This window comes from Loxodonta africana, chromosome 2 (assembly GCF_030014295.1).
Source record: "Loxodonta africana isolate mLoxAfr1 chromosome 2, mLoxAfr1.hap2, whole genome shotgun sequence".
Taxonomy (NCBI): domain Eukaryota; kingdom Metazoa; phylum Chordata; class Mammalia; order Proboscidea; family Elephantidae; genus Loxodonta; species Loxodonta africana.
The window spans coordinates 81,817,514-81,843,018 of record NC_087343.1 but is presented as its reverse complement, the minus strand read 5'-3'; the positions used below and the strand labels follow the sequence as shown (position 1 = coordinate 81,843,018).

Sequence of the window (25,505 nt, the reverse complement as noted above, 5' to 3'; positions counted from 1 at the left end):
AAGTTTGGCTCATAGATATCTTCAGTAATAGGATGAAATTCTACTACAGACAAAATTAGTTTTAATTCTGCTGACACTAATGATTTTATAGCTTATATAAAAGGCTCATTTGAACAATGAGCAATTTCCATGGTTGCTGTTTTTATACTTAATACTCCTTATTCTTCATAGCATGGGCATCATTATGGCAGTGTCTTTCAGGCAGAGAAAAATCCTCTTATTTCAAGGTCAAGACTAGATCCTGAAACTCATGACCACAGGGAGACCAGGCAAAGAACCACAGGTGCCTCAGCCATGCCATGAAATACAGCGAGTTATGTTGGATTTTATAATAATGGCTTCTTTCTCTCTCTCCATCTGGATCAGTTTTCTCTAGAGGTCTCTGAAGAGAGCATCAAAAATACTGTGTAATTTGTAACGAGCTTGACGGAACAGGAAGAGGTAAAATTTCTCTACTTTTAATTAGAACTGCCTTTGAGAGCTCACTGCCTACAAGCAGTTGGGGAAAAATAAAACTGGACAAAAGGCCTTCTTTCTCTTATCCATAAAATCAGAAAGATCAGAAAAATGTAATCTGATGGAAATTCCTGGGCAAAAGTGTCTCTCCTCTGCTTTGGTTACTAATCATCTGGTCAGGCACACACAAAGTGATTCTTAGCTTCAGTTTTCTGAGGAGTTGGCCTAAGGATGATGATAAAAACAAAGCGACAGCCATGGGCACTGTCTCCATCCTGTGTGGCCTCTGAGTGCTAACCGCTTGGGCAATGGAGATACGAAGGCCTGTGCTGCTCAGGAGGAGGGCCGGAGGGTGGGTGGGCAGCCTCTCTCTGCAGCACGTCACCCTTGGTCAGGCGCCTATCAGTGCCCAGGCCATCCAGAGTGAAGGGAAACGGGACCACCAATGACAAAATGACGTGAAATACTGGGCGGTAGTCTCTGAACTGAAAGGGGAACAATTTCAAAACTAACCAAACAAGTAAAATTGGAGAGAAAACAATCCACAAATACTTTGTTGCTTTTATGGAATTTTGGGTTTTCTAATTATGCAACAATTTTCAAGGCACTTAGATCTTCCTAAGAGTCACTGGTGGGACTCTCCTGTTCCAGCTACTGGCACATTCACTGCCATCTTTTTTTTTTTTCTTCCCCATAACGTCATGCAACCTGTGTATCCCTTATAAACCTATACCATGAGGTTGGTGTTGACCTTCAGGTTGGTTTACAAAGGCTCATCAGTAATTTATTTTTAGGGGACTCTGTTTGGCTCTGTAAACCTTCTCACAAAATTTAACTGAGAAAAGGGAAAGGAATTGCATATTTACCTTATCTCCCCACAAAATAAATAGGCTTCTCTGGTAATCTGAGATGAAATGGAATCAAATTCCCTCAGTTCTTAATCAGATACGCCATTTTCTCCCTAACCTGTGACCTTCAGGGCTCTCCTACCCCATGTGGAACAAGGCCCATGCTAGCCTAGAGAGGACCGGCAGAGAGCTGGTGCCACAGAAGGAGAGAAGGCTGACTCCCTCCCTGAGAGGGCTGAGGCCGGGGGCTCTGGCTGGAGAGCAGTGCATCATGAAGGGCAAGGCTTAGAAATTGCGTCCTTTCAGAGGGTAGTGGGGACGAGAGAACCAAAGAAAAGGTAGAGGTGGGAAGTTGGGGTGACGCTTTATAAAAGACCATAAGCAGGAAAAGAGTGGGAGAGGGAAAGCTCTATCAATCAGAGGCCGATGCTGAGAGGGCAGAGGTGCCCTTACTATGCATCCTGTGCAGCCCAACTCTACCGAATTTATGGGTTGAATCCTTATCCTGGGATTTCAAAATGCAAACACAACATCCTTGTAGGCCCTGAGTCTTTATCTTCAGCTAAAAGAAGATTTCAAGAGCTTGCTCTCACCCTCCTTGGCCAATCACTGGCGTGATCTTCACATGCTGTTGGATGCTGTCTCCGGATTTCCGTCTGGCATAGTAAACCCCCTGCCACTCCTACATGGACAAAGATAGCTCTTAAAATCCTCCAGTCATGGCTTCTGGCTGCTTTACAGAGGGTCTTATCAGATGGAGTAAAAACGTTCCCACATGCTTTAGTTACATTTCACACAACAGGCTGTATCAACACACCCACTGCAATGCTGACTAACATGAGGCTCACAGTCACAATACACTGAGGACCATCACTCAGCATGCCCACCACCAGGCTGTTTTGTGGGTCCCAGGACACGTAACCAGTAATCCAGGCTGGGGACAAAGTGGTAGATCCCTGCTCTGCCCCTGCGATGCCACCGCTGGTTCAGGGATTCTGCTGAGGTCTTTCTCAAATTCTTCACAACAACCTTGTGAGCTTGATATTATCATCCTTAATTTACGAATGGGTGAACTGAGGCTCAGAAACCCTGGTAGTGTAGTGGTTAAGAGCTACGGCTGCTAACCAAAAGGTCAGCAGTTTTAATCCACCAGGTGCTCCTTGGAAACCCTATAGGGCAGTTCTACTCAGTTGTCCTACAGGGTTGTTATGAGTCGGAATCAACTAGATTTCAATGGGTTTTAAACTGAGGCTCAGAGAGTATAACCAATTTGCCCACATCACGAAGTGGAAGACCTGGCTTTAAATTCATATCTCTAACTCCCCTGGCAGCCCATCACCTTTCTAACACCCTCTGTGGCCTCCCAGCCAAGGCATCCCCGGAGTTAGTCTGGTTCCTTGCAGAGTTTCTATGGATGAGACAAAGTAGGTCCTGGGCTGGGATGAAGAGCCGGGTGACCTCAGGGTGATCCCTGGGGCATGTCCACTATTTCTGGGAGGGAGGGGTTAAATCAGAAACTGAGATTCCCTGTAGCCATTCTTGCCCTGTCTCTCCAGCAAGGTGGCTCATGGGTATGCATATCAGGTCACCAGATGTGTGGCAGGATTCTTTTGGAAAAATTTCAGGAGTAAAACTACTATAATGTCCTGTTTCCTTTTTAGTCTCATTCCCCTAATTTGGTTTTTGAATAATTTTGGCCATCATATATAATTCAAACCCACTGCATCCCTAAAAAAAGGTCCTATTTTCGTCCATCCCTATTCAATGAATACAATGCTTATCTAACTATTTCACATTAGAGAAAGGAAGATGAAAGAAATAATATGTGAGAAAGCATTCCAAATGCTTAAAATGTACAGGTAGTTCCAGCTTTGAGAGCCAATGTTCTCCTGGAAGAGAGGCTTGAGGGAAAATCCCTACTGCATTTATTCCGTTGCCTTCATCTGCCTGGAAGCAAGTGAAAGCCACTGCTGGAACAGGTGCGGTAGCGAGAAGTAAGCTACCCGTCTATAATGAACTGTGATAAAGAAAACAGATAAGGAAAAATTGGCAAACAAACAAAAAAACTGGGTCTTATGAAATAGTGATATTAAATACTTCAAGTTCTGCCAACACCAGAGAAATGAAAACACATACAACAGCTCTAGGGTTGGACCTTAGCTCATAAAGAGGCACAATATGCTGTCAGTAACAGGGGGTATAGTTATGCAAAGGATGAAATTGCTTTTTACAGAATCATCAGCTTCTATATCAACATAATCCACAGATATACTTGATGTCAGAAATTATCTCAAAGTAGCCATTTTGCAAACATAAAAATTTTCATTTAAGTATAACATCATTATATACTCAGATCTTAGGGATATCACATAAGAACTCACAGAAGAAAATGCACTGGGGAGGAGTATGTGGATTTGTTTTGCTTGTTTGACCCACCTTTCCCTTCTTGATGCATGTGTTGATGGTGTCGAGAAGGTCTGCCCGGTTCTTGTCACTTTTGGGCAGCTCGGCAAGTTCTTTCCCCAGGAGCTCACCTTTGTGGTAGCCCATCATCCTTTCAAAGGCGGGGTTGACATACTGTTGAGGGGAGGAGGTTACAGGTCAGTGCGGGGACTGGAGGTGGAATGTGCACTCTGTAGGAGCACTTGGTGTTGGGATGCAGAGGAAACGTGCTAGAATGTCAAATGCAAAGTTCTCAAGGCAACTGCTCTCTAATACAGGTGTCCACCAGTCCCCTCTATGCCCAAACCCACCCTATCTCCACAACTTAAGCCTTTCCACAGCAGTTGCTTCCCTCCCGAGCAGTAATTTATTCATTCAACTGCCACCCCCAGCATCTCTATCCTCTGGAAGAAATCAGAAGAAAATTCTTCATCAGGAAAAGAGCAGAAAGCCCTAATCTACTGGTGCCAGTTTTTGGTGGTTCTCATTCATTACCTACTGCCCCAGGAAATAAGGAAAAACTGAAATAACAGTTAGCGAGAACTCAATTCAATAGGTTTTGGCTTATATTAGTCACATCTCATGTCTCCTTTCTAATTGCCACTACCTAACACAGCCTTACTTGCTGAAAGTGAAGACGACTTGAGGCACGCACTGATGAAGATCAAAGACTATAGCCTTCAGTATGGATTACACCTTAACATAAAGAAAACAAAAATCCTTATAACTGGACCAATAAGCAACAACATGATAAACGGAGAAAAAACTGAAGTTATTAAGGATTTCATTTTACTTGGATCCACAATCAATGCCCATGGAAGCAGTAGTCAAGAAAACAAACAATGTATTGCACTGGGCAAATCCGCTTCAAAAGACTTCTTCAAAGTGTTGCAAAGCAAAGATGTCATCTTGAGGACTAAGATGTGTCTGACCCAAGCCATGGTATTTTCAATTGCCTCATACGCATGTGAAAGCTGGACAATGGAAAATGAATATCAAAGAAGAATTGACACTTTTGCATTATGGTATTGGCAAAAGAATACTGAATACACCGTGAACTACCAGAAGAACGAACTAGTCTGTCTTGGAAGAAGTACAGCCAGAATGCTCCTTAAAAGCTAGGATGGAGAGATTCTGTCTCAGGTACTTTGGACATGTTATCAGAAGGACAAGTGCCTGGAGAAGGACATCATGCTTGGTAAAATAGAGGGTCAGTGAGAAAGAAGAAGACCCTCAAGGAGATGGACAGACGCAACGACTGCAACAACGGGCTCAAGCATAACCACTGTGAGGATAGCGTAGGATCAGGCAGTGTTTCAGTCTGTTGTACACAGGGTTGCTATGAATCTGCACTGCCTAAATGACAGCTAACAACAACAGCAGCAATCATCAAGGCTATGGTTTGGGGCATTTCTTCTCTAACTTCAACAATAAATTCAGTCAACTGCTTGGACGGGGTAGCCTGTCCAGTCTGGGAGCAGGGTATGTGAAGAGAGGCTCCCCTTGGCACATCTCTGGAGCCAGCAGACTCAGGAGGTTTCTTTCCAAGACTCTGCCCAAGGTCCTGGAATTTAGAGCCATTACCTGAGCTGCCTCCACCCTCCAATTTCTTTTCAAAGAACAAAGTCATCAAGTGAGGAGTTGAGTGAAGAAGGACAAGTGACAGAGAATGCAAGAAAATGCGAGGGCACTGCATCCAGGCCACAAGTTTCTTTGGGCAAAATTCACATCCATCCAATGCTTCAGAAATGTTCTTGCAAGCTGTAATCACTCTTGCCCTTAACTATGGTGACAGCAGTCATGAACCAACTGACACAGGGATACTTGGAGAGCTATTCCTTTGGGGATGTAGCTTCTATTAACAAAATTAGCCCAGGCTTGAAGGGGTCAGGAAGGTGCTCAGTGCCCTCAGTACCGGGCCTTATGGGGTGTGGGTGAAGAGGAGGTGGTGGTGCTGTGTTCACTGATCTCTAGACCCCTCCTGGTCCCATTACTACATATGACAGAGCCACCACCCTCTTGGGCTGGGCAGGACATCACTTACAGTGCGGCTCTGGTTCCCTAGCCCACCACCTGCATGTTGCAGAATGCCTGCACCCCTCTCACCTCCAGGCCTTTGTCCATGCGCTCTCTGCCTAGAATGCCCTTACCTATCTGTTTGCCTCACCACCTCTGATTCATCCCTCTCCTCCTTCAGGAAGCCTTCACTGACCCCCTGCCCAGTCTGTGTTGGTGCCACTCCTAAGGTCTCCCACTCTCTCCTTTGCAGGCCTCTAGTGCACCTGTTACAGAGGATTTAAGTTTTTATTTATTTCTGTGGCTCCCACTAGACATTAAATCCTCAGGGGCAAAAGCTACATTGGATTTATCTTTGGATGCTCACGGCCGCTTAGTAAATATTTGATGACTGAATAGATGACATTTGAGAATGTATTGTTTTCCTTATTTGTTGGCTGTATTCTCATACCTTTTCATACATGCTTGTTCTATCTTCCCTAAAAAACCCACCACCGTCGAGTCTATTCTGACTCATAGTGACCCTATAGGACAGAGTAGAACTGACCCATAGAGTTTCCAAGGAGTGCCTGGTGGATTCGAACTGCCGACCTCTTGGTTAGCAGCTGTAGCACTTAACCACTACGCCACCAATCTTTCCTATTAGATTATAAATAAAGGTAGAAGCCATGTTCCTCCTTTCACCTCAAGTTTCCTATAACCTCAGGACACAGCAAGTACCCCAGGGTATGGACTCTGGGGCCAAGGCACCCAAGTTCAAACTCTGGTTCTATCAATTACTAGCTACATGACTTTGGGCAAGTTACTTAACTGGTCTTTAGTTTCCTCATCTGAAAAATGGGCACACTACTACAAGGGTTGTTTTAAGAAATAAACGAGTACGTGTAAAATGCTTACAGCTGTGCCTGGCACATACATGATAAACACCATATAAGTATTTTAAAATAAATAATTTAGTTTAGACAGCCAGCCAGACAGAAAGATGCTGTTCCTAAATTTCAAGTGCGACTGCCTGACTTCCAAACATCTGTACACACAAAGGGCACTAATTATTCAGAGGCAGTGCCCTGGGACGGGCCCTGGTATCATGTAAGAACACACATGACATCTCTCACCATTAATGACCCATCTTGAAATCTACAGCACAAAGGTTACCTGAATACCTCCCTTGCATATAGCATCCTCTGTGTAATGTCCTCCCTCTGCCCCTTGCTTTGAGAGTTTTCTATTTTTCAATTGTGCTTTAAATGAAAGTTTACAGTTCAAGTCAGTTTCTCATAAAAAACTTAAACACATTGTTATGTGACCCTAGTCGCTCTCCCTACAATGTGACACCACACTCCTTCTTTCCACCTTGTATTTCCCTTGTCTATTCAACCAGCTCCTGTCCCCCTCTGCCTTCTCATCTTGCCTCCAGACAGGAGCTGTCCACTTAGTCTCATGTGTCTACTTGAGCCAAGACGCACACTCCTCACCAGTACCATTTTGTCTTATAGTCCAGTCTAATCTTTGTCGGAAGAATTGGCTTCAAGAATGGTTTCAGTTTTAGGCTAACGTAGAGTCCGGGGGCCATGACCTCTGTGGTCCCTCCAGTCTCAGTCAGAACATTAAGTCTCATCTTTTTACTAGAATTTGAGTTCTGTACCCCACTGTTCTCCTGCTCCATCAGGGACTCTGTTGTGCTCCTTGTCAGGGTAGTCTTTGGTGGTGGTTGGGCACCATCTAGTTCTTCCGGTCTCAGGCCGATGGAGTCTCTGGTTTATGTGGCCTTTTCTGTCTCTTGGGCTCATACTTTCCTCGTGTCTACGGTGTTCTTCATTCTCCTTTGCTCCAGGTGGGTTGAAACCAATTGACGCATCTTAGATGGCCACTTGCTAGCTTTTAAGACCCCAGACACCACTCACCAAAGTGGGATGCAGAAGGTTTTCTTAACACACTTTGTTATGCTGATTGACCTAGATGTCCCCTGAAACAACAGTCACTGGGGGATTTTTAAAGTGAGTGTGAAGGAGGTTCCCGAGGGGGAAGAAAACTACAAAGTCAGAAAAGTCTTATTTCAGGATTCGTTTCCCTTTCAATGCACTGATGGTCCCTCCACCTCCCCTTTCCAGGCACCCACTGTTCTCATACCCTGTTTCTTCCTGTACAGGGCAAAGGCTGAGTGAGAGATGATTAACATCATGCGACACCATCACCAGATTACTTCTCCCGGAGATACAGGTTTTCCACCACCAATTGCTAACTTCAGAGTGAAGGACTCAGCTCTCTGTTAAAGAGGTCATCATCAGGTAACAAGTGGAGAAGGCGAGTAGGAGGCAAGGAGCCCCTTCTCATCACTGAAATCCCAACCTGGCTGCCCATGTCTGGGCCTGGTCGTTGTAAAATAGAGATGCTCAGAGAAAATGTTTGTGTCGTGAGTAGAACTGATTGCTCAAGTCTGGACATAAGTGGGGCAGATGTGGGGTCTGTCCTTGGTCTGCAACGGAAACACATCTGGCTCTCTGTGGTCCAGGAGGCAGCACCATGGGCAGGTGGGCCCAGAACAGGCAGCAATACGAGGAAGCCTTCAGATCCACTTTAAGGGGTAGCTTTTTTTTTTTTTTAGAGAAATGAGTTCTAAAAACAAAGCCGAACAGGGGACCAGGAGGAAGGTTTTGTAGTCAGAAAGACCTGGCTACGTATTTTAGTTCAAATACCTTCTTGGACAAGTTCCTTTACTTTTCTCCATTTCTTTATCTACATACAGTGAGGGCAATTACGTCTCTCTCAGAGGGTTACTGAATGGAAATGAGACAACGTAATGAAATCCTCATGAGCAGAGCATGGTAGGCAGAATAATGGCCCCCCAAAATGTCCACATCCTAATCCTTGGAACCTGGGAATATTCTAGGTTACACTGCAGAAGTGATTAAACTAAGGATCTTGAGATGGGAAGATAATCCTGGATTGTTTGTGTGAGTCCACTGTAATCACAGAGGTCCTTATAATTGAAAGAGGGAGGCAGGAGACTTAGGGATTTAAAGATGCTACACTGCTGGCTTTGAAGATGGAGGAAGCGATGCAGCCAAGGAATGCAGGTGACAACTAGAAGATGGAAAAGGCAAGAAAATGAATTCTCCCCTACAGCCCCCAGGAGAAGTACAGCCTTGCTGACACCTTGATTTAAGCCCAGCGAGACCCATTTGAGATGGCTGTAAGCCACTGAATTTGTGGTAATTTGTTACAGCAGCGGTAGAAACTAACAACAGGGTTCAGCCATAGTGGCTACTGAAGTTATTGGTCAGGAGGGTGCGTCTGTGTGTGTGTTGAGGGTGTCAGAGGAGAGCAGCTGCAAGGCTCCTGTCCGGTGCCTCTGTGTGGTGAGAAAACTGTCTTTGCTGCTTTATTGATGACAGCCAGCACTCCTCATGCTGTGAGCCACTATATCCAAGTGTAGGCAGGCCAGGACCAATTAGGGGAAATCTACCTCACAAGTTACTTTTAAAGAGCAAATGTATTACTTTCCAAAAACAAAAAAAAAAAAAATAAGAACTTGTCTCAACAAAGGTTTACCTACCATACACGTCATTAGAAAAATGACTAGCATGTAAGAGTGCATTATAATGAGAATACCAACTGCAGGTAACTAAGTGAGTATCTTTAAAAATATTCTGTTCCCATGGGCAGTTACAGTATATACTCTACATTTCTGTTCTGATTTATTTATGCGTAAATGTTGTTTTCACAGATGGTCCAAAGTATTTACCACATCTCTTCCAATGAAATCACAGGTTCTGATCTGAATTAGTAAGTTTTTCACTCTTTACTGAGCACCTAGTTCTTAGCGCAAGTCTATCAGAGTCTTCTTGGCACCCTTTGATTTTCCTTTCTCCAAAGCAAATGTGCTGAAATGCGAGGATTATGGGAGAGTACTTGAAACAGGGTGACTCATACTTCAAATGTTCTATTTTGACGTCTACAACATAAAGTTTTTCCTTACCTGGATCACATGGTCATCGCTTGTTATTTCTATGGCTTCATGACAGTGGTCTAATGCTGTAAACACTGAATTACAGGCCCTGAAGTTTGCAAAAAGACAGATGTTAGTTTTGCTATAAAACCATTGGAATTTCATCTGTTAATTTATCAAACAGCTCCCCAGATTCATAAAACCACAAGCTCTTGTGACATTAATATGCTTTGAGAAAAAAGATAAAAACTCTTTTCTTTCAAACTAATTGAATAAACAACAGCATATATTTCCATGTATATGATACAAAGAGAAGAACTGCAATTCAACCAAATCTTCATGGATTGTGGAATGAACTACGTGTGGGGTGAATAAAACTTTAACTCCAACACAAAAGAACAAAGACAGAGGAGACTGGTCTCGCAAGTCCCCCATATTCTGTGTTAAAGACGTTCTTCTGTTTCATTCAGAGTTGTGGTCATGGAGAAGTCAGGTCTCCAACAATTAGGAGAGCGTAATTAGGCCCAAATTGGATCTGAGGTATTCTGGCCTTTTGCAAGAGACACAAAAACTTTTTTTCTCTTTTCTGACTTTCATGATCTCAGATAAATAAGGCTTTGTGGAACTCTGCTTCAACCACATCTACTGGCATGGTGGAAGGCAAATATGGCAAATTCCCCTAGCTAAACGATACCTATGCAAGCCTCCAGGTGGATACTTTTTGGTGATCCATGTATCTGGAATATCTGAAGTCAGGCGGCTCTCAATTTCTTAATTATAATTTTGACTTACTTCCAAATCTAAAGCAACTCCAAATACAGTAAGTTATTTACTGCCCAACACATCAAGTACGTGGCTAGTTCCTAGAGCTTTGTTATTTGTACTGGCTGTTGAAAGAATCTCAGCTAAGGCTTTCTTACATGTTACGATAAAAATATGTTAATTTACTGAATTGACATTTCTTCTTATAAAATAAACTCTTAAAATGTGGTTTAATTTTCCCATTCATACAGGCAGTCCAACCTTGCCATCCTGTTTTGACCAGTTTGTAAATGAGATGGTGGAAACACTTGGGTGAAATCTGGCTGTATATTTTGCCAGTTATGAGACTTTGGGCAACTTTTTATTCTCTCTGGTCCTCAGTTTCCTCATCTGCAAAGTGAGGATAATAACATGTATCTTACAGGCTATTATAAGGATTAGAACAATTTCCATGAGTGCCGTGATTATCTATCTAGTGCTGCTGTAACAGAAATACCAAAAATGGATGGCTTCGACAAAGAGAAATTTATTCTCTCACAGTCTGGTAGGGTAGAAGTCCAAATTCAGGGCGTCAGCTCCAGTGGAAGGCTTTCTTTCTCTTTCTGCTTTGGAGGAAGGTCCTTGTCATCAATATTCCCCTGGACTAGGAGCCTCTCTGCACAGGAACCCTGGGCCCAAAGAACCTGCTCTGCCCCTGGCACTGCTTTCTTGGTTGTATGAGGTCCCCATGTCTCTCTGCTCGCTTCTCTCTTTTATATCTCAAAAGAGATTTGCTCAAGACACAACCCAATCTTGTAGATTAAGTCCTGCCTCATTAGTGTAACTGCCACTAATCCCATCTCACCAACATCACAGAGAGAGGATTTATCATAGGCAAATCACATCAGATGACAAAATGTGGATAATCACACAGTACTGGGAATTGTGGTCCAGCCAAGTTGATAGATATTTTAGGGGGATACAATTCAATCCATAACAGTGAGGCATTTCTCAAAATGTTTGGGACAATGTAAGAATTCAAAACATGGTAACTATTTTTATTTATATGATCAGAGTAATATTTCTTTGTTAATGCTTTCAAAAGAAAAATGAATCATAACCTATCTTTTCTCATGAGTATACCAGAAATGTCAAACCAAGAACTGTATTTAATAATAGCAAGGTAATCCTCATGCAAAGCAAAGAGGACTTGAAGCACCTACTGATGAAGATCAAAGGCTACAGTCTTCGGCATGGATTACACTTTAACATAAAGAAAACAAAAATCCTCACAACCGGACCAATAAGCAACGTCATGATAAAGGGAGAAAAGATTGAAGTTGTCATGGATTTCATTTTACTTGGATCCACAATCAACATCTGTCATGGGTTGAATTGTGTCCCCCCAAAATATCTGTCAGCCTGGCTAGATCATGATTCCCAGTTTTGTATGATTGCCATTTTGTCATCTGATGTGATTTCCCTATGTGTTGTAAATCTTGCCACTATAATGTTAATGAGATGGATTAGTGGCAGTTATATTGATGAGATCTACAGGATTAGGTAGTGTCTTAAGACAATCTCTTTTGAGATATAAAAGAGAGAAGCGAGCAGGAAGACATACGGACCTCATACCATCAAGAATGAAGGATAAGAGCGCACATCCTATGGACCCGGGGTCCCTGCCCCGAGAAGCTCCTCGACTAGGGAAGGCTAACGACAAGGTCCTTCCCTCCATAGCTGACAGAGAAAGAAAGCCTTCCCCTGGAGCAGGTGCCCTGAATTTGAACTTCTAGCCTATTAGACTGTGAGAGAATAAATTTCTCTTCGTTGAAGCCATACACTTGTGGTATTTCTGTTATAGGGGCACTAGATACCTAAGACGACATCCATGGAAGCAGCAGTCAAGGAATCAAACGATGTATTGTGTTGGGCAAATCTGCTGCAAAAGAACTACTTAGAGTGTTGAAAAGCAAAGATGTCACTTTGAGGACTCAGATGAGCCTAACCTAAGCCATGATATTTTCAATCACCTCAGATGTATGTGAAAGCTGGACAATGAATAAGGAAGAATGAAGAAGGACTGATAAATCTGAATTATGGTGTTGGCGAAGAATACTGAATATACCATGGACTGCCAGAAGAACAAACAAGTCTGTCTTTGAAAAAGTACAACCAGAGTGCCCTTTGGAAGCGAGGCTGGCAAGACTTCACCTTGTGTACTCTGGATGTGTTATCAGAAGGGATCAGTCCCTGGAGAAGGACATCATGTTTGGTAAGGTAGAGGGTCAACAAAAAAGAGGAAGACCCTCAATGAGATGGACTGACACAACGGCTGCAACAATGGGCTCAAACATAGCAACGATTTCGAGGACGGCGTAGGAATGGGCAGTGTTTCATTCTGTTGTACTTAGGGTCACTATGAATCGGAACCAATTCAACGGCACCTAACAACAACAACCCTCATGCATCGTCCATCTTGCTTGCTGTGGACACATCATCAGGTGGGATCAATCACTGGAGGAGGCAGAGATGGATTACCCAATAAGCAAGGTATGCACAGGCTTACTTGTGCTTATTTACTAATCCGTAGTGCACAATTTCACCACATCTTTGATGTGATGAAAAACAGGTGAAATTGTGCGCTACAGATTACTAAGTGAACACAACTAAGCCCTGCATACCTTGCTTACTGTAAGCCTATACATACCTTGCTTACTGGTTAATTCGCCCCTGGGAGGAGGACATGTTTGGTGAAACAGAGGATCAACAAGAGTGTAGGAGACCCTTGGTGAGATAGACTGGCACAAGAGCCACAACAATGGACTCAAACATGTTGTCGATTGTGAGGATGACACAGAACCTGGCAATGTTTTGTTCTGTTGTACATAGGAGTTGAATCAACAACCACTTTCATGAAGAATGAAGGATTTCAGCCCGCTGAAGGATAGTATTCCTATATTTGCAGAGATGAATATATTAGTATGTGAGGATAAGTAAAACAATCATGACAGGGGTAAGCAGAGCAGAGGAGAACATAAGCTTAACTGGACTGTAACCTCTGATGGTTGTAATCTATTGTTATATATATATGATATATAATATATATATATAATATGATATATAATATATATAATATATCATATATATTCTTATTTAAATTACTCCAGTCTACCTAATTTGAAACATATATTGTCCTATTACTACTGCTACATTTGTAAATTCAATTATTTAAAATAAGAAAAAATAAAAAGTTTTAAAAACTATTGCCAGAACGGTTAAGGCACTGCCTCTCATGAAGAGGCAAGCAAGAGCAAGTCTCATCAACAGTATTTTCTAGGCACCTGGGCCCAGGGCCCAATTCAGCACCACAGAAAAAGTGTTCACTCTGTGGACAATAATGCACGTGTTTCTGGAAAGACATTTAAAGTTTATGTGGAGAAACACATTCTGTGTGGGCCAATTTGTCAACTTTGACAGCTGGGTAATTAAGCCATAATTAAAGCATTTTATCAAATGATAACACCCGCTCTTGCCTAAGTGTCTCCTCAAAGTAACTGGATGTTTCAACTAAGTATGTAAAAAGGTACCTCATAGTAGTATTGTTTTCTCAATTCAAGAGCTGCTTAAGACAAGATCTTACATCCAACCTCTAAAACTTATCCTTTAAACACTCACTTTGTGATTATCAATAAAGCATAAAATCTTCAATAAATACAATTCCCAATGGGACCAAGCAAATTCTTATTAACAGCTGAGGTAAAGAAATATCAGTAGGACCAGCAGATTATTTCCCGCCAGTGACAAACACAATTGGACCACAATGTTTTTCTGGGTTGATGGTTTTATTTAAATAAACCTGCAGCAAAATGAGATAATCAATTTGAGTCATGTTCCCAGAGTTTGGGAACTTAATTGCTTGTATTAATTATTAATATTCTTCATGCAGAACCTTAGCTTTATTAACTTTCTGTTCTTGGGAACCATATAACTCTTGTGCCTCAAGTGTCTTTATTTTTGTATCCTCTGGGTTAAGAAGTTGGAAAATTGGAAAACGAAGCACAAGGGAAAGGTAACCTAGGTATGGAAACCCATGAAGTGTGGGTCCAGGCATAAAGTCTACAAATTCCAAGGCACTAGACCAGAAACAGGATGCCTGGAGTCTAAGAGCTATGATCATGTCAAAAGCCTCTCTGGTTCTCAATATTTTCTTCTGTCAATTGTGGCTAGGGCAGTTGGGTTTCATAATCTCCCATGTCTCTCCCAAAAGTGTTCTAGAACCTGTCAAAACAAAACACACATGCACACATACACTGAGGCCACCTGGAACAAGGGTAGGAGTGGGCAAGGTGGCAGGTTGTAGGGAGAAGACTCTGAACACAGGCACATCCCAGCAGGGGGTCTGGGAGGATGAAGGAAGAGGAGAGTGGGCAAGGACTGGATTTGCTACTCCTCTGCGCTTGTTCTGGGCAGCGATGCAGTAGGTAGCCAGCTATTTTCAGCTTGCTCTCTACTCCTTAGCACAGGGCTGTCACACACAGCCCATGTGAGGACAGAGTGCTCTACCCCATATACCAGTTGCCGTCAAGTCGATTCTGACTCAAAGAGACCCTATAGGTCAGAGTAGAACTGCCCCATAGGGTTTCCAAGGAGTGGCTGGTGGATTTGAACTGCTGGCCTTTTGGTTAGCAGCCATAGCTGTTAACCACTATGCCACCAGGGTATATAGCTCTATGCTTTACAGATGTCTGTTAATACCGAGAGATGTAGTAGTGCTCCATAGAACAGAGAGCTTTCCCACCAGAAATGTTTACTGTCTAAATTGAGGTCTGATACCGTTTTAAGGTCAAGGGTAAAATAAACATGATGCTCTGAGGTGAACTCCTGGATGACAGATACCAAACTGCCTAACGACTGAGACAACAGCAGGAACTGCATTAGTATAAACTGACCATCTTAAGGAGCCCTGATGGCGTAGCAGTTAAGAGCTCGATTGCTAACCAAAAGGTTGGCAGTTTGAATCCACTAGCCACTCCTTGGAAATCCTATGGGGCAGTTCTACTTTGTCCTATAGAGTTGCTGTGAGTCAGAATTGACTCGACAGCAACAGGTTTAGTTTTGATTTTTTGATCATCTTAAACTCTCAATAAATAGCTAAACAACATTTATTTTTGAATAGCACAGCTTTTCTCATGATAAAGAGATTAGAAGACATAAATTGTTGTTATTTAGCCTAGGTTACCCTAGAGACTTCCCATTTCATGAAATCTTCTGTTCAATAAAGTAATTCATCAGATGTACACAGAATGTGATTTAATTATTATATCTTTAAAAGTTATTCTACATAATGGAATTTTAAAACTAGGTAACATCTTCTGATCACATGATCTTTTTTTTTTTTTTTTTTGGTTTAGTAAATATGGCCACCATACATGACAACCTGTACAAAAGTGTCCACCAACATTCAGCATCATTCTGTAGTACAGACAGACTGTCCTTGCTGAGTGCTGGTAATGTGACATATTTAGCTATAGCTGGGGGCGGAATTGTAGGGAAAAGTGTTACATAATTAGTCTACAATTATCCTGGCATTGTATAATAAAGAGCCTCATTTTCCCAGTTTGCAACAAGTGACAGCGATGCTTGCCTGTATCTGGGGCACAGGTAGATGCTTGAGGTGTCCTTGAATGCCTCAGGAAGCTAGCAGAGGTCATGGTGTGGGTCACTGGCCCCCATTTGCTTGACCCAAGTATAGCACACTGGGAAGATCCAGGCGTGCACCCCACCACCCAACAAAAAGACAGGGATAACTTGGATAACATTCAGGCAGAAGCAGCCAAAAAGCAACAGAGGAAATCAAGCACAGGCCTTCTCCTATGGAGAACTCGGGTCTTCCTTTTCCCCGCTACAGGGATTGCTCTCGTGCTGAATTCCTGTGATGGGAAGGGAGGCTCTTTACCAGGCAAGCTTAAGCTGGTGTAGAAGGTAAGGAGACCAGACACCGTTTTAAGGTCAAGGGTAAAATAAACAACAAAAAAAAAAGTGTCAGACACCAGGCACTCTCTTTTTGGGGGCTACTGCCTTCCCAGGTCAAGTCCATTCACCAACTTCACATTGATTTATATGAAGAATCGGAGCCTTTTTACCATGACCTCTGCAATGGGTCCAGCCCCCCAACCAGTTCCAGTCAGCAGAGGGCTAGAAGTCATAACCAGTTGGCATTGAGTCAATTCTGACTCATGGTGACCTCATGTGTGTCAGAGTAGAATTGCTCCCTAGGGTTTTCAATGACTGCTTAACAAGTAGATTGCCAGGCCTTTCTTCCAAGGTGCCTTAGATTTGAACCTTTGATTAGCAGCCGAGCACGTTAACTGTTTACACCACCTGGGAACTTTGAGAAGTTATAGTACTTACATAATGTTAGATATTTAGAAGCTTGCCAAGTTCTGAACCTGATGGGATCTTGAAATGTTTTCAGCTCCCTGGCTCTAAGCAGGAAACCCTGGTGGCGTAGTGGTTAAGCGCTATAGCTGCTAACCAAGAGATCAGCAGTTCAAATCCACCAGGCGCTCCTTGGAAACTCTATGGGGCAGTTCTACTCTGTCCTATGGTGTCGCTATGAGTGAGAATCGACTTGACGGCAGTGGGTTTTGGCTCTAAGCAGATTTCATCAGAGCAACAATCTAAAGGCCCTGTGCTGGGTGGGGATGTTTACTGAAAATTGCCAGGCCTGCCCTCCCCACTGCTCATTATGGATAAGGTGCCACTAAGCCCCTGAGAGTAGCCCCCCAAAGCAAGGTGACTACTGTGAAGAATCTGTTTAGGCCACTTCCTGGCATTTCAAACATGCCATCGTATTCAATGCTGCCTAAGAAAAGAGAAGCACTTATTTAAGATAAAATGAGGCAACTGCGCATCAAAGCAATTAAAAAAAATTTTTTTAAGGCATGTGTTAATTTTTACTGTTAAATACATAGTTGAAGAATTTAACCAAAGTGAAATCCCTCTTTTTCTAATTCTTTTTACTGTGAAAATGTCTAAAATAAAAGTGCCAAATCTTCTTACCCTCAATTAAAACAGTTAAGACCTCAAAGAATAAAAATGATTAATGTACATTATTAAAGAGCATAAATTACTGAAGTAAAGGTGATGTGGCTTTCTAGAAAAATTCTATGAAGTTCTCTGGAGGTAATAAACATTTAGATAAAAAAAAAAAACAAAACCAAGAAATGTAATTTACTAATTCATTTGCAGTCTTTGGCAATATCCCTCACCAAAGACTGTTAAAATACTGGAATTTCCACGGTTTTGAGATTCCTTTTTTCTATACTTCCACCCTAGAAAGTGAGTGTTTATCCTCACATTTTTTCCTTAAAGCTCTCTATCCAACAAAAAAGTGACCTCCCAGGCCAGGGTGACCCCCAGGAAAAGATGTACCTGTAGGTTTATGTTAATCCATTGCTTCCAAAGGACAGAGGATGGTAGAAAAGAAGACTTAAGTTTTAAAAGGTTTTTACTCCCTTTGAATGAAACATAATTAATCCAGATAAGAGTTACAATCATGACAGTGAAATGCTATCAGCTTATTCTGCATCGAGCCTTTCAGAGAAGAAGCCATCCAGGCACCTTCCCGACATCCTACAAGTAGCCCCCCCCCCAACCCCCACCATGCTCTCCACCTGGAGGAGGACAGCTTGAGGAAATCAGGGTCCTGGGAGCATGCTGGAGGAGAGTCTGAGCAAAGCCAGGTATGAGCTAGGACCCTGATATCCCAAGACGTCCCAGAAGCAGAACACCAACAGCCCAGAGTTCTGAGCAGGACCAGATACTGAGAGAATCCCATTCCCAGAGTGAACACCTGAAGGAAGCATGCTCTTCAAAGACCACATACCTGTAGAGACATATAATCAGCTTCTTTAAGATACTTCATGCACATTCAGGTTATGAACAGACCTCGCAAAATGCTACCGTGGTAACATCACAATTATTATGGTTAGCATAATAAATATACCCATTGGTTTCTCCCTATTCATAATAATCCAAGCAGGAATTTATAAATGTTGAAAGCAGTAAGTAAATAAATAATCCTTAAAGGCTATTCTCAATCTGGACCTAACTGTCCAAAAATCAGACAGCACTCTTAAGATGTGATTTTAAAACTACTGCAAATAGTGGAAAATACTGTCAAAAGAAGAAATGGTTCCAATTTATTTCATACCATCAAGGAGTTCCCAGTATAATCCTGCTGTTTACCAGCTGCCATTACCTGTTTAATGACTTCCCAATTCCTGGTATTCAGCTAGAACCTGCGAACACTAGCCTGATGATAGAAAAGCTTTTCTAAAAAATTGTTAACAAATTTCTACATACCGTAGTTTGAACTGTGAGCGAACTTCCCCATGTTCTATTTGAATCAGTTCATTATAGCAAGCAATTATGCTGCTATTCTCCATATATCTCTGGAAAAGAAAGACAATACATCAGACATATACAATTACTTCAATTAATTAAATCAAACAGAGAAACTTAACAGTTGCTCCTACTCCCAGGTAACTCTATTACATAAGACAACTAGTAGGTAAGATGAGATGGAATAAAATAGTCTTCAAGGTATCCAAATTGCTTGTTCAAATGTATGAGAAACAACAGAGCAGGTACTATTACTTCCTTTATAACGAAGGTTGAGAAACTTTATTATAAACACTCACAGGAAAATAAACACACAGGGGCATAGTATGCCTCTCACCCTTGTGAATTACTAAAACGCCTTTGCTTTATGTTGTGCTAATGAAAATCTCCGAAAACCTGACACTGGGCATGCTCAGTCTGCACCACACAATGAAATGACCTCCTCCAGGGGAGACGACATTCTTTAATTCCTTCCCCAATATTCAGAGGGCCTACCATGGAGCTGCACAGGTGACAGGCACTTAAAACTTAATGGGTGAGTGAACAGACAGATAAGGGAATAATAAAGCTGAAGAAAAGGGAAATACACCTTGTCATTCATCAAAGAGCCAGTAATGACCCACTGGATACTGGGCATGAGCTGCTCCAGCCCAAGGCTTGAAGGAGAGTAGAACTTTTTTTAATTGTACTTTAGATCAAGGTTTACATAACAGACTAGTTTCTCATCAAACAGTTAGTACACATACTGTTTTATGACATTGGTTAACAACCCCATGACACGTCAACACTCTCCCTTCTCAACCTTGGGTTCCCTATTGCCAGCTTTCCTGTCCCCTCCTGCCTTCTAGTCCTTGCTCCAGGGCTGGTGTGTCCCTTAATCTTGTTTTGTTTTATGGGCCTGTCCAATCTTTGGCTGAAGGGTGAACCTCAGGAGGGACTTCATTACTGAGATGAGAGGGTGTCTGGGGGCCATACTCTCAGGGTTTCTCTAGTCTCTGTGAGGCCAGCAAGTCTGGTCTTTCTTTTTGAGTTAGAATTTTGTTCTACATTTTTCTCCAGCTCTGTCCAGGACCCTTTATTGTGATCCCAGTCAGAGCAGTCAGTGGTGTTAGCAGGGCACCATCTCTAGTTGTGCTGGGCTCAGTTTGGTGGAGGCTGTGGTAGATGTGGTCCCTTAGTCCTTTGGACTAATCTTTCCCTTGTATCTTTAGTTTTCTTCATTCTTCCTTGGTCCCAAAGGGGTAAGACCAGTGGAGTATTCTAGACGGCTGCTCACAGGCTTTTAAGACCCCATATGCTACTCACCGAAGTAGAATGTAGAACATTTTCTTTGTAAACTATGTTATACGAAATGAGCTAGATGTTCCCTGAGACCATGGTCCCCACAGCTGTCAGCCCAGCAATTTGGTTCCTTAGGGAGTTTGGATGTGTCTATGCAGCTTCCATGATCTTACCTTGTACAGGTTGTGCTGGCTTCCCCTACTCACCGAAGTAGAATGTAGAACATTTTCTTTGTAAACTATGTTATACGAAATGAGCTAGATGTTCCCTGAGACCATGGTCCCCACAGCTGTCAGCCCAGCAATTTGGTTCCTTAGGGAGTTTGGATGTGTCTATGCAGCTTCCATGATCTTACCTTGTACAGGTTGTGCTGGCTTCCCCAGTACTGTGTACTCTCTTACCATTCACTAAAATGACCACTTACCTATTGTCTATTGTTTTTCCATTCCCACTCCCTCACCTCCCCTGTAGCCATCAAAGATTGTTTCTATTTGTGTGTTAACCTTTTTATGAATTTTTACAGTAGTGGTCTCATACAATATTTGTCATCTTGTGATTATTTCACTCAGCATTATGCCCTCCAGATTCATCCATGTTATGAGATGCTGCACAGATTTACTGCTGTTCTGTATTGTTGCGTAATACTCCATTGTGCGTATTGTACCACAGCTTGTTTATCCATTCATCTCTTGAGGGGCATCTAGGTTGTTTCCGTTTTTTTGCTGCAATGAACATGGGTGTGCATATGTCTATTCCTATGATGACTCTTGTTTCTGTAGGATATATTCCTAGGAGTGGAATTGCTGGATCATATGGTATATCTATTTCTAGCTTCCCCACCACCAATTTTTTTTTTTTTTTTTTTAAAGAAGCACCATGTCATTTTCCAAAATGGTTGTATCATTTTGCATTCCCACTAAGAGTTTCAATCTCCCCGCAGCCTCTCCAACATTTGTTATTTCCTGTTTTTTTTGATTCATTCCAGTAATGCCGGGATGAAATGGTATCTCATTTTAGTTTTGATTTGCATTTCTCTAATGGCTAGTGATCACGAGCATCTCCTCATGTGTCTGTTGGCTGCTTGAATGTCTTCTCTGGTGAAGTTTCTGCTCATTTTCTTTGCCCATTTTTTTATTTGGATTGTCTTTTTTGTTGTAGAGGTGTTGGATTTTCTTGTAGATTTTAGAGAGTAGACCTTTGTCTAGTTTGTAATAGCCAATTTTTTCCCCCAGTCTGCAGGTTCTCTTTTTAATCTTTTGCTGAAGCCTTTTTTGGGTTTGATGAGCTTAAGTTTTTAATTTTTAGAAGATTTCAGTATTTAGCTTATCTTCTGGAGCTTGTATGTTGTTGGTTGTAGTTTGTATCCTGTTGATGCTCTAGCATTGATTGGGGCCTCTAACATTGATCCTGTTTTTCTTCTATGAAATTCATAGTTTTTGGCTTTATATTTAGGTCTTTGACTCATTTTGAGTTAGTTTTTCTCTATGGTGTTAGGTATGGGTCCTGTTACATTTTTTTGCAGGTGGATATCCAGTTTCGCCCACAACATTTGTTAAAAACACAGTCTTTTCCCCATTTGATGGACTTTGGGCCCTTGTTGAAGATCAGGTGACCACAGGTGGATGGATTTACATTTGGGTTCTCAATTCTGTTCCATCGGTCAATGTATCTGTCAGTGTATGAGTACCAGGCTGTTCTGACTACCATAGCTGTATAGTAGGTTCTGAGGTCAGGTAGTGTGAGTCCTCCTACTTTATTCTTCTTCTTCATTAGTGCTCTACTTATCCGGGGCTTCTTCCCTTTCCATATAAAGTTGATGATAAGTTTTTCCATCTTTTTAAAGAATGTTGTTGGTATTTGGATCAGTATTACATTACATTTGTAAATTGCTTTGGATAGAATTGTCATTTCAACAATGTTCAGTCTACCTATCCATCAGCATGGTATGTTTTTCCATTTATGTAGATCTCTTTTGGTTTCTCGAGTAGTGTTTTATAGTTTTTTTTTGTATACGTCTTTTACATCCCTGGTTAGATTTATTCCCAAGTATTTTATTTTTTTAGGGGCTGTTATAAATGGTATTGTTCTCCTGATTTCCTTTTCATCATTCTCTTTATCGGTGTCTAGGAATCCAACAGATTTTTGTATGTTTATCTTGTATCCTGCAATTCTGCTGAATCTATTACTTCTAGTAGTTTTCTCGTGGAGTCTTTTGGGTTTTCTATGTATAGTATCATATCATCCACAAATAGGTACAGTTTAACTTCTTCATTATTAATTTGATGCCCTTTCTGTTTCTTGCCTTATTGCTCTAGCTAGGACCTCCAGTACTATGGAGAGTAAAGCATTTTTTACTTAACAATCCTCAAAGTAATTTTGTAAACACTTATACATACTACATTGTTCAGTGGTATACATGAAATTGAGCACTTCTCTTACGTGAGCATGTCGACACTTAGATGAAAAAATCAGAAAAGAAAAAAGCAAGTAAAAAGTAATAACGGAACAGATTTAAGGACAATTCTACTTATGAATGGGGGAAATGTCTCACATTTTAATTTATTAAACACACACACAAACATCACACAAAATTTTCTAGGCATATGGTTGGTGAACTATTAAGTAGAAAAATAAGTAACTAGAACTCTAAAGTGTTCCAAACTACACAACCACGTTCTTTTATCTCTCAGATAGCTAGACAGGTAAAGGCGGAGAGTACCAGGCCTTGCTGAAAGACATACTTCTTAGATTTCTTTCAACCAAGTTGGCCAGAGAAAGAATCAATCCCTTTCCCAACCTTCCCACTCCCCTCCGCACACTCTTCCACACATCTGGGTTGACGGTTTCTCCAAAATGGGTACCTTCAAAGCCTCCTCACTTTTCCTATGCCTCTGTTACTCCACTACTTCAGTTAGAAATTGCTAAAAAAAAAAGGGGGGGGGGAGTTATAAAAATATACATAACGAACATCCAGTTGCCATCAAGTTGATTCTGACTCCTAGCAACCTTATGTGTATCAGAGTAGATCTGTGCTCTTTAGGGTTTTCAATGGCTGATTTTTTGGAAGTAGGTTGCCAGGCCTTTCTTTTGTGCCACCTGTGGGTGGAGTTGAACTTTCAAACTTTTGGTTTGCAACTGAGTGCAGTAACCATTTGCACCACCCAGGGATTCCCATAAGAGATACACTTTCTTTCATAAAAAAGGAAAGTAAACATGATTAAGTTCCGATTTAGCTATAACAAAGCTCTGAGGGTTGTTGGGTGATGCTTTATAAAACACAAAAAAGGGTCCGTGATAAAATACGTTTTGAAGATGCTGGAATAAACAGTTAGGAAGGTGTCTTTAGGAAAGGACTTCTTAGAGCATTCACTATGCTAACTAGCAAGGCTGCTGGTGTGCATAGTGGGTTCTCTGTGGGGGACAGAGTCTTCAGTGGTTTCCCAAATTTATTTGATCACAGAAGTCTTTTTCATGGAACACCTATTAAGAGTTTTTGGAATACTTGTGCTCCATGGAACAGCTTAGGAAATACTATTCTGGTGGACTCAATATGGAGTTGAGTGGAACAAGCATTTGTATCTTGACTTTGTCATGAGTTTGGCAAGCTATTTAGTCATTTTGAACTTGTTTCCTCCTCTGCAAAAATGAAGAAAATATGAAATCCCTCATATGTAGATGAGGATTAAGTAAATCACCTAGAAGTGAGCCTGACAAATAATAAATCCCAGCTCCCCACTTCCTCCTCCACAGTAAGCCTCTCGAGGGCAGAGAACTGTCTTACATTTGTATCCTTGACACACCTAGTGCACTGTGCTACACATGGTAAGCGCACCACAAATACTCACTGGATTGAATAAGATCATCTCAAGTAGAAAAGGAGGCAGGCAGAGGTTGAGCTAAAAAGAGTTACAATGGCCCCATGCTACGATGCTGGCTACTACAAGGCTCCGGGCGAACAGAACATCAATGCAGTGGGCCTCTTACATGCAGCTACAAAAGGCTTCGAGGGGACTTGTGGAAGATTTGATGCACAGCTTGTTCCCAGATCCCCACACAGGGACCACAGACTGAAGCGCTGGCCAATTAGCTAGCAACACAGGGCTGAGTTTCAGCAAATGATTTAATACATTCAAAACAACTCAGAGATGGGAAACAATCCTCACGGAAGGCAAGAATAGCTGGCATATTTGGAAGGGTGCTTGAGTAGAGAGTTGCCAAAGGCAGGATTTTGCCTAAAAAAGGAGACTAGCCACCTGGAGATGAGCTGCTGCAGCTCTCACGCCACAGAAACTCCGGGGGGAAAGACTCCATAGGAGCCCAGAGTATTTCAGGGTGCACTGACCTAGCTGTTAACAGCCTCAATGGCGCCTGGTAGTACGAATACCAGGCGGCCCCTGAGAGGTGATGCTTTCCAGTCTCCCACAGAGGGTTTTATTCACTGGGGCTCGCTGAGGAAATCAGCAACATACCGGAGTGGAGAGAAATTAAACCTTTCAGAGCAGCACAGACAGGTTACAAAATGTATAAAAAGAAAACAATGGAACTTTCCCTCCTAAATTTACTTAATAGCATTTGCTCTCAAAGAGTGCCAATTATTTCTCCACAATCCTGCCCTCAGGACAAGACTCCATCCCTCCAAACTACACCAATTGGTATAGCCACTGGAGGCAGAATCACCGAACAAAAAGCAGAATTTTAAAAAGACACTCAATAGCACCTACACAAGGTCCTAGCTGACATAAGGTACAGGTGTCATTGCCGTCTCCAATCAGTCCCCAGGTAATGAGGAAAATCTACGCCCTGACTCTGAGGTCCCAACTTAGACTTGAAGGACAACTTTGGGGAACAGAAGATCTATGAAATCTGTAACTAATTTTAGCGCTATTTGTCAGAAAACCAGAAAATAAGTCTCAGCCATGCAGCTTCTTTGCCCACTTTCCTTTTGTGACTCTCCATTCCAGAAACCAAAAGCATTATCTTATGCATTCTCGTTAAGCTACAGCAGCATATGAGACTAGCCTTCTGAACCAAATGCCAGCCTCTGAGAGAAGAGATGACAGACACAAAAGGAAAGTGCCAGGAGAGTGAAGAACACTGCTAATTAGAAACATTCCTTTCTATTGCATATTGTGAAACACTGCCTTGACTTGAATATTTTTTACAGCATTGTGACTTCCACACTAAAGCACAAAACAACTGCATCACAAATGCTTTTCTGTGTATACAACAAAGAAGGGATTTTTTTTTTAAACCTCAGGGTAGCTAAGCACCATGGCTTAAAGCACCAAAGGAATTTCACAATTCACAAGGAGCAGGCGGTGCCCTATTTCTAAAGGTCTGATGTGTAAGGACACATCACATCA

At 42.0% G+C, this 25,505-nt stretch overlaps 1 protein-coding gene across 10 annotated transcripts in view; it reads right to left on the bottom strand.

The window, feature by feature from the left end:
* Positions 1–25,505, bottom strand: part of PDE8B (phosphodiesterase 8B) — a 263,697-nt gene that overhangs the window by 103,981 nt on the left and 134,211 nt on the right. For 6 of the 10 annotated variants that reach the window (XM_010588229.3, XM_064273434.1, XM_064273415.1 and 3 more), the window contains 4 exons: positions 18,823–18,911; positions 9,742–9,820; positions 3,741–3,881; positions 1,898–1,986 (listed from right to left, as the gene is read on the bottom strand). In XM_010588229.3, the coding sequence (XP_010586531.2) occupies positions 1,898–1,986; positions 3,741–3,881; positions 9,742–9,820; positions 18,823–18,911 (398 nt within the window). The remainder of the gene's footprint in view (positions 1–1,897; positions 1,987–3,740; positions 3,882–9,741; positions 9,821–18,822; positions 18,912–25,505) is intronic. The other 4 variants (XM_064273438.1, XM_064273442.1, XM_064273432.1 and 1 more) reach the window with 3 other exon arrangements.